Source organism: Nicotiana sylvestris, chromosome 4 (genome assembly GCF_000393655.2).
Source record: "Nicotiana sylvestris chromosome 4, ASM39365v2, whole genome shotgun sequence".
NCBI lineage: Eukaryota > Viridiplantae > Streptophyta > Magnoliopsida > Solanales > Solanaceae > Nicotiana > Nicotiana sylvestris.
Window position 1 is genome coordinate 149,127,296 of NC_091060.1, and position 15,002 is coordinate 149,142,297.

Below are 15,002 nucleotides of genomic sequence, written 5' to 3' on the forward strand. Positions count from 1 at the left end.
TATTGTATCTTATATATATATATTCTCTTATATATTTTCTTGTAGTATATATATTGTATCTTATGTATATATATTCGCATAATATATTGTATCTTATGTATATATATTGTATCTTATGTATATATGTTCGCATAATATATTTTCTTGTAGTATATATATTGTATATTATGTATATATTTTCGCATAATATATTTTCTTGTAGTATATATATTGTATCTTATGTATATATATTCGCATAATATATTTTCTTGTAGTATATATATTGTATATTATGTATATATTGTAGCATAATATATTTTCTTGTAGTATATTATATTGTATCTTATGTATATATATTCTCTTATATATTTTCTTGTAGTATATATATTGTATCTTATGTATATATATTCGCATAATATATTTTCTTGTAGTATATATATTGTATATTATGTATATATTGTAGCATAATATATTTTCTTGTAGTAGTATATATATTGTATATTATGTATATATTTTCGCATAATATATTTTCTTGTAGTATATTATATTGTATCTTATGTATATATATTCTCTTATATATTTTCTTGTAGTATATATATTGTATATTATGTATATATTGTAGCTTATAAATAATTCTAAGTATAGACAAAGAAATATTGCGAAAAGAAGCTCATGGGTAGAAGCAATAAATTTTATTACCAAAAAATGGCATATCTTTCTTAGTCATCCTTCCCCCAATGGAATGAGCACAACAAGGTACTAATACCACCATTAGAAGGAAAAAAAACTAAGGAAGATGTGCCAAAATACAAGTTACATATTATTCTATGTATTATCTCTAACAAATCTCATAAATCCTTCAAGGTTCGGAGGAGGTTGCGTTGGTGGTGGTGGAAAAGAAGCTTGTTCATCACCACTTCCGGGCGAAGCCGAATCCTCCGCAAGTTCCGCTATCATTTCTTCATAAGCTTCATCTATCGCCGGTTGTGCTTCTGCAATTCCAAAGTTTCTTCTTTCCGAGCGGATCCAATCTCTAAACAATACTGATTTTTCCAAGCTATCCCTCATAGACGCTCTATGATCACCTATTTGCAGTCTTGCTTGACTGAAAGCGCTCTCTGATGCAACAGTTGAAGCTTGAAAACTTCAATTCAACAACTTCACAATTTTTCACGAAATTTCAACAATAAATTAAGTAATTGTAGTAGAGAGATTGAGAGAGATTGAGAGATATTGATGAATTGGTGAATAAAAATGAAAGAATGAGGGGGTATTTATAGTTGAGAAATGGGGAAAAGTGTAATTATATAAAGTTTGGGGTTAAAATAAAGTTTGGGGGCCAAATGGCCATTTTTTAAACTTAAAAACGGTCATATTTTCAGCCCAAACGGCTAGATTTTAAATATGGCCGTTGGAGAATTTTAATTTTTTTTTAAAAAAAAAATAGCCGTTGAGCCCGCCAGGACCGGCCCAGGCCCGCCTGCCGGTCCCGGGCTAAACGGTCCCGGGCTCGTGGGCTCAACCTTGAAGACCAGCACGTGACGGGCTCAGCAGGACCACCAAGACCGGCCCACCCAGGACCGGCCCACCAGGCCCGTTAGGACCGCGGGCCCGGTCCGGTCCGGTTCAGGCCCGGCCCACCGAGCAGCCCTACGTTTGACTCATTTTGTATATATTTCCTTGTTTACTGCCCAAAGTGAGACTTTTCTGTACCAACCTGAATTAATCGAAAACCAAAACTTGTACCAAACACCGGACAGAAAACAAAAAGCATATCAACTTTAAAATTTTAGAAAAATCTATGCATATGAAATCCAATTAGCGCATGTCTAATTAGAAACGGAACAACAAATCTTTTTGGTTCTCATAGTACCGCAGGAATAAAAAATGGAAGAAATTCAAAAATAGCTAGATTTACAACTGGTCGTTCAAAAATAGCCCAGTTTCAAAAGTAATCAAAATTTAGCCACTTTTTATGTAAAGATAAATCTAAGTGAAAATACTGTTCAAAACCCGGAAAATACGCCAGTATATTATGCTAGAGTTCCAGCATAAGTATACTTGAACTCCAGCATATTATACTGGAGTTCTAGATGTTGGAGTTCTAGGATAAGTTATGCTGAAACTCTAGCATAATCTGATGAAATTCCAACATAAGTCCACTAGATCTCCAGCATAATATACTGGAGTTCCAGCAAGTATACCGGTCCAGCATAATATACTGGAGTTTGGAGCACCGGTGCTCCAATATATTATATTGGAGCCAGCAAAGTATATCGGTCCAGCATAATATGCTGGAGTTCATACACGGGTGCACCGAACTCCAGTATATTATGCTGGACCGGTCTCTGTTGCAGCAAAATAATGGCTATTTTTCATTGACTTGGTAAACGCTGGCTATTTTTGAATGACCAACCCGAAAATTGGCTATACCGTGCTATTTTTACATTAAAAATTTTGAAAAGAGGTCCATCTTATATTTGATTTTGATCAGAAAAGAGCTAAGAGTTCGATAAAGGTGTAATTACTTTTCGAACTACTGAACAAACTGAAGCAAAAGAGTTGGCTCCGTGCTTTTTTTTATCTTTGTTGTTTCCCATTCTTGTATGCTTGATTCACTTTAAATTTGCCACGGATGTGCTGGTTGACGATTGTTTGTATACTTGCCATAGCTGTGCTGGTTGATGATTCTCTGTATCACACTCATAAGACCTTCATAATTAGTGGTAAAAGTAAAAAATCACCCAGGAACTTTCGATGAGAACATTCAGTATAATGAAAAGCATAATGCGTCTTATATCTTTGCCAATTTTCAGGGATTAAATAGATAAGCAAAAGAGGCATGAGAAAAGTTCCAATTTTGCATTTAGCAATTCCTTCTTATCACTCACAATATACCCTCCTTTAGAGAAAGAACGGCAGGCCTATGTAGTAAATAGCATGCCCGGCTATCTGCAGCTGTAATAGATGCATTTCAAGAAGACAGGAAAGATGAACAAGCCAAACAGGGAAATGTTTCAATATGCAATAACAAAAGTATTCATTTCACAGGGGAGAGATGTCACGCTTCATTATATGACACCCACTATATCTATTGCCATGTTACTGGGCAATGTCAAAGCTGCATATGACATTCATGTATATGTACAAATACACACACAGTTTTGAGATAGCAACCATGCCCTCCCTAGGTCACGATTAAACTTTGACCTCAAAACACAAAAAAGAATGGAGATGGATAAAATGTATGCTGCTTATTGCCTTACTCTATACTGTGCAAGCAACTTGCTATCGGTTTTCTGTGAGGTTCAGACAATGAGAATCTGGGATGACCAACCTCAAAAAGTGAGACCCACAACAACCATGAGAAGCGGAGATTGGACTATTGATACACAATTCATGAAGTGCTGACTTCTGCAAGCCAGAACAGGTTAAGATGCAGTCTAACAAGCCTGAACCATGGAGACATTGAGAGTTAGCATTTTTTGCTAGGAGTCCAGATTACTCAGAGGTCGGCATGCAGGTGGGTTCACCTAAGATAAATAAGAATCTCCAGGTAGCTGAAGATAAACTCACGACGTATTAAGTGCTGTGTTATAATCTATTGACACTGATTTGCGTTTTATGGGCATTATGTAATCAGTATCATCTTCGAGATCACTAAACGAAACATCCTCCCCATTCACAATAGCACTGCCCGAATAACCCTCTAACTCAGAGTTGTCTTTCAGCCAGTCATCCTCATGCTCGTCATAATCAAACATCGGTGGTTTAAAGGATGGACCAGCTAACACCTCCTTTTCAATTATTTTGCTTGGAGGATCCTCTTCAATAACTGCCTTGTCAATAAACTGGATCTCTGTATTTTCAATTGAGTGCTTCTCAGTTTCAGTGTCAGAACTAGTATGGCAGGTTGGGGGTTCAAAAGTGAATGTTCTATGGAGCATAGCATATCTAGAGTGAGCATCTTCAGACGAGTTTGATTCGAAGTCGCCACGAGGTGAATACGTGCTCTCCTTTGCGTGAAATGTATCTATCCCAAACCAATCTGACTCTGGCTTTGTTTTCTTTTGCAGCTCTTGCATCCACATAGCCCTCGCTTCCACAAGCTAAGGAAATGAAAACAACAAAGTTAGTGCACATAGATAGCTCATGTGAAAAGTCTAGAATGTATAAGTTGTATCTCTGGAACTGCTCTCCAGATGAACAATTTAGTTCCCTCCCTCCCCAAGAAAAGAAAATCGTCTTCAGGATTCCAATTCCAAAAGCTGTTTTTTTAGAACGCCAAATATACAAGAATAATAAAGGTAAGAGAGAGGGCTAGCTGAGTTCCCATCAAATTTGTTACTCAATGCAATGATAATGCTGTAAACAGGCAGCATGATATTAACAAACCTGAGGTGTAGACAAAAGCTCAGTGTCATGCTTGTTCAGTCTTGAGTAAAGAAGAATAAAATAGACCATCCAAAAGTAACCCTCACTCATATGAGCAGGGCAAAGTTCAATTCTGAGCGCAGCCAGCCTCGGCGTCAGACGTTCAACTGCATATCCATGCTTCAGTTGGGCATCAGAGAGCTCAAAATCTAAACAAAGGAGAGAAACTCAGTTATTGTGCTTGAAAGATAACTAAAGTAAATCAGGACCTCAAGATCCGATCATCCTCAACATTACCTGAATATTATTATAAAACAGATGCTTTAAAAAGTTGTCTTTTTTTGCTACATGATTACCAAGTATTCCCCGTGTCCCAATTACTGATGCAACACACCAATAATGACATTCAAAAATTTAAGTAATTGACATGTATCCTAACAACTCCTTCCTCATCATATTTTAATTGACAATATTGATTGGATATGGAGTTTAAGATGTTAATTTGTCTTGTATATTCCATATCAAAAATCTGTCTTGTATATTATATTATAATTTGAATAAAATATCAGAGTAATAAAGATTTAGTCTGATAGATAAAACATCATATCAAAGTATTAAAACTTAAAGAGTTAGATGAATTTAAAGTTATAAAAGTTGTATATAATATATTACTAGTAGAATGTCATCAAAAACTTTAAGAGGTCCCAAATAGAAAGAATGTCATATAAATTGGAATGGAGGGAGCAACATTCTACATGATGTTCACAAAACTGGAAACATAAGTTCATTTAACCATACAACTTTAAACTTTTAAGTAATATTTAGGAATAAGTTTTAAATTATCACCTTTACATTTTGTTCCAAAAATACTTATACACTGCACAAGTCAGAAGTTTAATAGTTAAACTGTGTGCTATTGGATACCTAGGAACAAATGAAGGTAAGAAACTATCTACTAAAGGCAGTGATCTTGACAACTTGATCATAGGAAGTGAATTAAAAACTCTGTCCAACCAAAGGCATAACATTTTACTTCATTAATGTTTTTATTCTTTCAAAAAATTGAGTAATCAACTTAAGGACTGCTATATGCTCTTTAAGACGTCATTTAAAAGGCCAACCCTTCATCCAATGATATTAAAGGATAGAATATAAAGAGTAGACCTCAAACCATGCTGCAGACTTGTAATCTTGGATACAACATGCGAGTTCTGTTGTTTCAATTACTTGCAACTTTTGCTTCCAATTAAACAGTTACTCACGCGATGTATATCACAAAGGAAAAAGATTGTTACTCACACGTTCACCATTTTGGTTGACCTACTTCCTATTCTAGTCCACCATAAAAATGACATCTTCCTTTAAATGTTAAAGTCTACAATATTCAATGTGACAGATCAACATGCTTTACAGCTTTATATAATGAATTTGATACGAGACCTTTTTTTCCAACTACTAAAGTGTCCTATTTCTTCTTAACTCAAATATAAAAATTCATCCAAGCCTTCTTCATGAAAATGCTGAACCAATTTGAGTACCATCCAGATGTAAATTTTCATTAAGAACACCCACTATGCACTGAACATTGCCTTCATTTGGGACAAAACTTGTTCTTATTTAAATGATTTATAGGTTTATTTTCTTTCCACGTCTTTTGCTTTCATCTCTTCTTTTATTCTTTTTCTTATGTTGACACCATAAAATGCAGCAGAGAAGTCTCTCTCTCTCTCTCTCTCTCTCTCTCTCTCACACACACACACACACACACACACTCAGTGTGTGTGACAGCAATCATCTCTCCAGACAGCACAAAAAACAGAGGTAATGCTCAGATTTTCGTCTTGCTCTGTTCTTCTCCTCCCTTTGTTCATTGTGCTCACTCTCTTCCTGTTTACTCCCTTTCTAGAAACCTGGTGCTGGAGGTTTATTGCAAGAACTAACTTCAAATGCAAAAATTGCTTTAAGTAAATCAGGGTGGACTTAAATTGAGTGCAATTATTGCTCTTCTAGCTGGATAGATGTTTATGTAAGTTACCAGCAGAGGTCGGATAAAGAAAGTCTCTACAAATGCAAATGTAGATTAAGAAAGTCAATTCTGCAAATCTAAATATGATGCTGGAAGCTACAATTAGATATTGAAAGATATGATGACTTCATAATGTGCTAAAGCCTAAGGGAGAATCTCTGCTGCAGAAATTTGCACTTTATTCAGACCACACACTTCATGCTTTTTCCATGAGACTCATAGCCCGTTTGGCCAAGCTGCAAAAATCAGCTTCTAAGTGTATTTTTCTCAAAAGTGCTTCTCAAAAAAGTGCTTTTGGAGAGAAGCTACTTTTTTCTGCTTCTCCAAAACTGCTTCTGCTTCTCCTCAAAAGCACTTTTTTTCCTTCCAAAAGTTTGGCCAAACACGTCAATTTTTGGCCAAAAGTGTTTTTGGCCAAAAAAAAGCACTTTTGGCCAAAAAGAAGCTTGTCCAAACAAGCTATCAATCCCAAGAACCCTGCCACTGCTGTACTTGGGACTTTTGTTTCATCTATCTCTGTACTTTCTTTGTTTGCTTGTAGCATAACTTCAAGAGTTCCAAGTATTCTCAGGGAAAGCTGGTCAGGGAAGGAGGAGGAAGGGGACTCCTATTTTAGTTCCCCCCCTCCCCTCACATTCTTTTTCTGTTGTTGTTGTTGTTTGGGTGGGTGGGTGGGTGGGGGGGGCAGGGGTGAGCAGAGATCTTGTGGGGATTAAGTCACAGGGTACTTTCTCCTACAACAACAACAACAACAATTATGCTTCAATCCTAAAGATGTTGGGTCAATGAAACCTCACTGATCATGTTCCTCCTCTAAATTCCTCTCGGGCCAAAATTATACAACATTAAAAATGAAATATACTGTATGTTCTCTATATTTACTACAAACATAAGAATTTCTAATCTTCTCCTGTTAATTAGAGAAAGAAAAGCAAACAATTTCGTTTTAACTATTATCTCACATAAAGTGTTTAGAATCAGAGACAGGAATAATCAACTCAGAGACATATGTATAGTTCAAGGTATTAATTAGACTCATAGAGTCATCGTAGACAAAATCTTAGGGAAAAGCAAGGACCAAAACAGCCTACTCACAACACAACAGGAACTTCGCATATAGGTACAAGATGGCATAACTTGAGTCATATGTAACTTTAAAAGCTAAAAGTTCTAGGTTCTAGTTAAAACTGTTCCAAAAAATATCCTTGGCTAAGCTTTCTCACTGATCCAAATGAGTAAGAGCTAATGGTTTAATTTACTTGAACAAAGACAAAATTCAGGCTTCACTTTAACACCTGCAAGTTCTCAATTTTTTTTTTTTTACTTCCTCTAACACAACTAAACTATAAACATTTCTAGGCACCTCGCTGAATTTCGTGATTGGATTTTAGACCAGTCCTCATTAGAACAAACCACAAACTCTTGCAAACAGCAATGCACTTATCAAGTGTGTCTAGAAGTTCAAGTTTACCACATAAAGTTCCATACTTCCAAACTAAAAGTTTTCTATACTCGACACTACTTGCCCATATTCTTCTCAATCAGTGAAACTAACTTGTCTACACTAGGCCATAAATTTCGTTGCCCACATAAATTAGCAATAGGAACTTCATCGTAGCCAAAAAACTAAACAATCAAATGACATTTTAGCCAAACCACAATATCTTTAGCAAAACTCCAATACACCAATATAATCAGAAAGGACGATATACAAACCATCAAATTCCTCTTCATCCGCTAACGGAAAATCCAACCAAGTCTCTGGATGATGAGCTATATTCGTAGCAAAGGCTAAAACTTCCTCCGTCACGCCTACAGCATCACCTTCGCTTTCCTCCACTTCACCATCCGAATTCTCAAAATAACCAGCTCCTTCTCCAACATATTCCGCCTCTTCGTCCTCGGATCCAACAATTGATCCAGATTCTTCAATCCGGTTCCGATCCGAATCGAATAAATCCGAATTTCGAGGCGGTAAAGGAGGAGGTGGAGGAGGAGCGAGAAACGAAGCGACGCCCCATAGTTGGCGCGTTAGGGTTTCTGTGAATTCAGATAAATCTTCCTTAACACCGCGGTTATGATTATCATTATCATCACCGGAATTTTGATCGTTATTATAATTATTGGATCGATCTTCCAAATCGATTTCTTCGTAAGTAGAGGAGTCTTCTTCGTCAACGGCGTGAGAAGTAGTGGATGAGTTGGCAGCACGTGTTACGACGTCGTTTTGGTAATTGTGTTTGAATTCTTCCTCATCTACGTCGTCGTCGTCGTCAAGACGGAGAGTGTTGGCTATGGAACGAGCCAACCATGACATGGCTACGCTTTTATGCTGTATAATGTGATTGGATCGAGGAAGAAGAAAGAATAAAGGAAAAGAGATTGTTTGAATTTTGAAAAAGTTTTTGCAGTAGGTGATGAGGATGCTTGATTTGCTGTTTTTCTTTTTCTTTTCTTTTTTAAAAACAATTTGGTATTTAGGTGACGTGGATTTGGGGCCCATATCTAGTCAATGCAAGGACCTACTCCCTCCGTTTCATATTGGTTAATCTACGCGGTATATATAAATCCCTTAAAACACTCCATCATCCCCGACAATTAGGATTATACATTTCCACCAAACATCTGAATTACATATTCCAAATAAACAACTCTCGAAACCTTTCCTATGACCTTTGGGTGCAAAAGGAGGAAGAATGTGAAAATAAAACATTTATTTTGTACAAGACAATTCCTCTTTATCACTTATTTGTTAAATGAAGTATTTCATCTTTTTTGTTTTTCTCTTACATCTATGTAATCAAAAGAAAAGTTAAAATACGGTAAAAATATTTTATTGTGATAAAATATCTAAACTACAGAAATATTAGAATATACTATTCAAACCAATACACCACAATATTCCAATTAAAATTATAATATTCAAATCAACCATGCTACAATATTCTAATTTTGAATACAATATTCAAACCAAACAGACCACAATTTTCTAATATAATACAATATTCAAACCAAACATACGAAAATATTTTAATGTATGATACATTATCCAAACCAAGCATACCAAATTACAATTGATTAATGAAGAATATATTATTCAAACCAACATACCATTATATTCTAATAAAGAATACAATATTCAAATTCAAATATATCACAATATTTTAATTTGGAATACAATATTCAAATCAAGTATACCATAATATTCTAATTTGGAATATAGTATTCAAACCAAACATATCATAATATTCTAATTTAGAATGTAATAGCCAAATCAAACATACTTTTATTTATATTTATTGTGTATATATTATTTTACTTGAAATATTAGCATTCTTTAATAGGACTATAGGAGTAGTATACACTGATTAGTTTACTGTATTTTTTTTATATTGTATAGAAGAAGATAAACTTCCTTTAACAACAAAGGTGCCCATAGTAAGAAAAATATTTAATGGTTAATCCTTTTTTATTCTTTAATTTTGGTCCAAGTTTGAAACGGATAGAGAAAGATTTTCAGTGAATTTGCATTATATATATAGCTTCCTTTAATTAAGGGGACATATTTATTAGGTAGTTATTATCCATTAATTAAATAGGTATGTGGGGTAATTAATTGATGTGTACTACATGTAACTAGTATTAGTACCCGCGCGATGCGCAGGCACAAATCATATCGAATTGTGATTTGGATTATTTGAATTATGTATAAATAACTTTAAAATATAAACCTTCTAGATAAAATTTATAAATAATTATTAGATATTAATTAAGAAGAAAGACATGAAACCATTTAGCAAATCTCATATTGGATAACCTGTTTTCTTTTTCTATATTTATATAATCTAATAGGTTAATTTTAGTACTTGAATTTCGTTTCGTTATCAATATTAAAAATTACTAACTATGTCATGTGGCAATTTATCTCGTTTAAACATATTAAATTATATTATTTTAATAAAATTCTCAGTATTAGTTTATTTTTTTGTCTAAAGCTTAAATAAGTCTTATTCTTTTAAATTTTACACAATTTTTTTAGTTCTTTGCTTATAATTATTAAATTATTTATTATTTAATATTATTATACTTTCATGTGAGTTTTTCGGCTTACTAATTGACTTAATATTTTGCTTATTATCCTTTTAATAATTATCGATAAGTATTATTTTTTATTCTTGAAATTTAATATATTTTACGCTTTTATCCTCTTACTCGAAACTATTTTATTATTTAAATCTATAAATAATATTTTGAAATATTATTCAATTATTTATTTTATTTTATAAATTAATTTGATATATTCTCACATTATATCTATTGTTTTCTTTATACAGTCTCTTCCCTACTAAGAAATTTTTAATTAATATTTTACATGTAATCAAAATAATATCATATTTGACTTTATGTTGTAACTTTGATTAGTATAAAATATTAATATATAAGTTCCTTGATTATTATATTTCAAATCTATTAAGTTTTTTTATATTTATTTTTTGTATTACATGCAATAAAAAAATCTCTTTTAGTTTCAAGATACAAAATTTGACTTTTAATTTTAGTTAATAAAATTACTTATACTAGTTATTTATTTTATATTTTTTCAATTTTAATTCTTATCTAGTAAGACTTTAATTTTTGGTGGTCATATCCATAGTTTGAGCATTCTCATCGTAAATTTAAGAACTTTTTAATATTAAGCAAAATAGTCTTTTCCTTTCATTTCTAATATTTAATTTTTAATTATTTTTTTTACTTTTGCTATTATGTTATCAAATATATGGTATTATCATAGTTTCATATGGCTTTTAATTAATTTGCCACTTTATTTAGTATTATTATCCATTACTATCCTTTAATATAATATAGATAAATTTAGAAATATTTTAATCTTAAAATAAATATCTATTTTATTTTAAAAATATTGCTTGAATTCTTAAGTTTTTTAAATTTATCAATAGTATTTTTAAGTAATTTATTTCACTTTATTTTATTTTCCAAACTAATTCTTAGCATAAATATTCTCACGCTATTTTTAATTTATTTTTAATATTTTTAAGTTCTTATTTTATCTGTTAGACATAAGTTGTGTGGTATTATCCACAATATCATCTTTCTTATCATAATAGATAAATAACAACTTTCTCATCTCAAATTTAAATAAGTTTTATCATTTTTCTTTATGACAAAAGTTTTGATTAATTTCTCTCTACTTATTCCTTATTTTTTCTATTCTATTATTCAATCTTAATATTATTACATTGTTATGTGGTTTTCATTAGCTTGTTGAATTTAATATCTATTTCTACCACACTCATTTTATTATTAATCATAAAGTTAATTTCTTATTTATTTGAACACATTATATCTAATGATAATATTTTCACTATCATTTTATTTCCCGGTGTATTATTTCTAAAAATAATAAAATTATGAAATGAAAGAAAGCAGATTAAGTGGTTAGTTAATAATTAAATTTGGAAAGCTATCAAAATTTATTTAGTATAAGAATGTGAGTCAATTTTAATTGATTTCTACCATAAATTAAATTTTATCAAATCTAAGTTGTTTTAATCCTTATTAAATTTGTCTAAAAATCTATTTAGATTATATCTTAAAAATACTAAGTAGAAATATTTCTATTTAGATTATTTCTCCATGTACTATTTCTAAGTGACTTTTTTGAATATGCCACTTGGCTTAATGTCATGCCTCACTACATTCCTTTTAATATATATATATATATATATATATATATATATATATATATATAATATATATATATATAATATTTAAGTTTTTTCTTATCTTATAAATAACTTTATACTTTATGTAAGATCATATTTTACTGCTTGAAGTCAATAAAGCTTTAATATCTTAAGTAAGTTTTATTTTATATTTTAATTTATTTCAAAGTATAAATAGTCATAGGTTATCTCAATTGACGACTTTCTATGGTTAATCCTTTTTTATTCTTTAATTTTGGTCCAAGTTTGAAACGGATGGAGAAAGATTTTCAGTGAATTTGCATTATATATATAGCTTCCTTTAATTAAGGGGACATATTTATTAGGTAGTTATTATCCATTAATTAAATAGGTATGTGGGGTAATTAATTGATGTGTACTACATGTAATTTTATAATTTAAGTATAGTGTGTTAAGTGGTCTTGTAAGGGGGTATACGATGTAACTTCCCCTTTCATAGGTACTAGTCATACGATACGCGCGTTGCGCGTGTAACCTATCTAAATGAGTATAAATTTTTTAAAAATTATGTAAATATTATTTTTGAATTAAAATAAAAGTATAAATTTATTTCAACAAAAAATATTGATTTTTTATAGCTAATTTAATAAGGAATATCAATTTATACCTTTCGCTCTCTATGTTTTCTTTTAGCTCTTTTAACTACTACCTTAAATTACTTATAAATAAATGTATCTAATTTATTTTCATTAATTTCAATATATAAATTTATCTTATCTATATTTTACTTTTCGAGTATTGTAATTGGATTTGTAATTTAATATGTGTATAAATTTACAATATGTATTCAACTTATTCAAATAAGCAACTTAAAGTACATTATAGTATTTATTACTTTAAATTGAAATACTATTATTATTTTCAAAACGTAAGCATGCCGTATTAAACTTATTTAACTTATTTATATATGTTTTCATACTCGACCTAGTATGTTGTAAGTTGGTCTACATATTATTAGTAATCTTTAATTTTTGAATACTTAAAATTAAATCTAAATTTTATTAGTAGATTTCTAACACGTTTATATACATTTTGCCTAATACACATAAGAAAAAGTCATAATTACTTTACACAATTTATTTAAGGAAATGATTTATTAGTAAATTTTTATTTGGTTTAAAATTCCTAAAATTTAGGAGTTTCTATATATGTAGTTCAAATAAGGGAAGATTTAGTGAACAAAATTTAGTCGATTTTGAAATCCTAAATATTAGTAGAATAATTACACTACAATTATAACTAATATAAAATCTATTTTTAAAGGGTAAAAAAGGCGAATGACATTTCGCTAAGGGACTTCGTGTTAGGATACGCACGATGCGCGTGTACCTTCTATCGATGCGTGTAAAATTATAAAAAATATAAGCCTTTAATAATAAATTTTTTAAAATATATAAGCTCTTGAATATGATAAATATTGAGCCTACTTAGTCAAAAAAAAAAATAGTGGATGACCTATCTAAGCATGACAACAACCAAGATAATCTTGAAAATTTAGTGTTATTATGTATCTCGTTCTTTTATATTAATTTCGTATCAAAATAGTCGTCTAGGTACCATGTATTCTAGGACAAGTTAACTACAAAGAGAAGAAAAATTATCGATAGATAAATTATGTAGTTAAATAATAAAATTCATCGCTAGCCCTACTTAGTGACAGAATCAGTTATATATTATAAAAAACTCTATTAGCTACAAGATAAATTTAGTCTCTAATTCCTGTTTTATAAAGATAAATTACGTAACAAACTTTCTTAGTAATAATATTAGTTTATTTTACCAAAAATAAAATTCCTTACCCATCTATTTATTTTAACATATTTATTGAGGTAATTTAGTATTTTTGTAAATTAAATTATGATAATTAATTTGTTGTCACAAATTAATGGTTACTATTTTATGCAACAATAATTACTATTTCAAAACCTAATGTCATAGTAAATTTTAGCGAATTTAACAACCAAGCTTCAAAGAAAATACTTATGATTTAAATTTCAAAAACAACAAATAAATCATATGAAAGGAAAATAAAGGCAAAAATGGGCTGATTAAACAAGAACAAAGAAAAAAATACCACATAAAAACGTGAAGTTTCCTTGTTGGAAACCAACAAAAATCTTTCCTCTTAATTTTTTTTTTGGATTTGTTTATGTCTTGATATATTAATCCTTATTAGGAGAAGATATCAAACACTAAATTATATTAGAATTTTGTTTATTTAGAACTCCTACATATAAGGAAAGTTTTTTGATTTTATAATTTTATCCATATAAAATATATTTTCAAAGGGTAAAAAAGGCGAACAATATTTTGTTAAGGACCTTCGTATTTTTAATATAGTATAGATATAGATATGAGGTAGTTTGACTCGGCACGGAGTTTAAGAAAAAAGAAGAAAACTTTTGAAACTTGTGGTGTTAAAAGCTTAAGGGATAAAAAGTTTGTGAGGCCATAATATTTGTGTGATTATAAAAGTTTCTCATTAAGGGTAAATGCGTAAAATGAAAGAGTTTAAAGTTGAATTATTTCCAAATTTAGAAATATGTCTTTTATTTTAGAACAAACTAAAAAGGAAAGTACCTTATTTAATATAAGACGGAGGAAGTGTAATATGAGCTTATCTGGTAGGTGACCTGTAATGGTTCCATGGATCGTTTGGTTATGACGATTTGGGCATGGGCCTCACTCACTGTACCAAAGTTTGCTTGGGAAAATGATACTCTACAACTGCTCAAAATAATAGGGCAAATATTTTAGGAATTTTTACCTGTAGCAAAGGTTGATACCTTATTTATTTTAAATAAATACCCTTTTAAAAAATTATATTTCATAGCTACCTTTTGTTTTTTATAGCCAAA

At 30.8% G+C, this 15,002-nt stretch overlaps 1 protein-coding gene across 1 annotated transcript; it reads right to left on the reverse strand.

Moving 5' to 3' along the window:
- Nucleotides 1-2,971: 2,971 nt before the first annotated feature.
- Nucleotides 2,972-8,813, reverse strand: LOC104247265 (uncharacterized). Its single transcript, XM_009803220.2, has 3 exons — nucleotides 8,096-8,813; nucleotides 4,375-4,562; nucleotides 2,972-4,088 (listed from the first exon to the last, which is right to left on the reverse strand). Exons 1-3 carry the CDS (start codon nucleotides 8,694-8,696, stop codon nucleotides 3,552-3,554), a joined length of 1,326 nt encoding a protein of 441 aa, XP_009801522.1. The 5' UTR covers nucleotides 8,697-8,813; the 3' UTR covers nucleotides 2,972-3,551.
- Nucleotides 8,814-15,002: the final 6,189 nt, after the last annotated feature.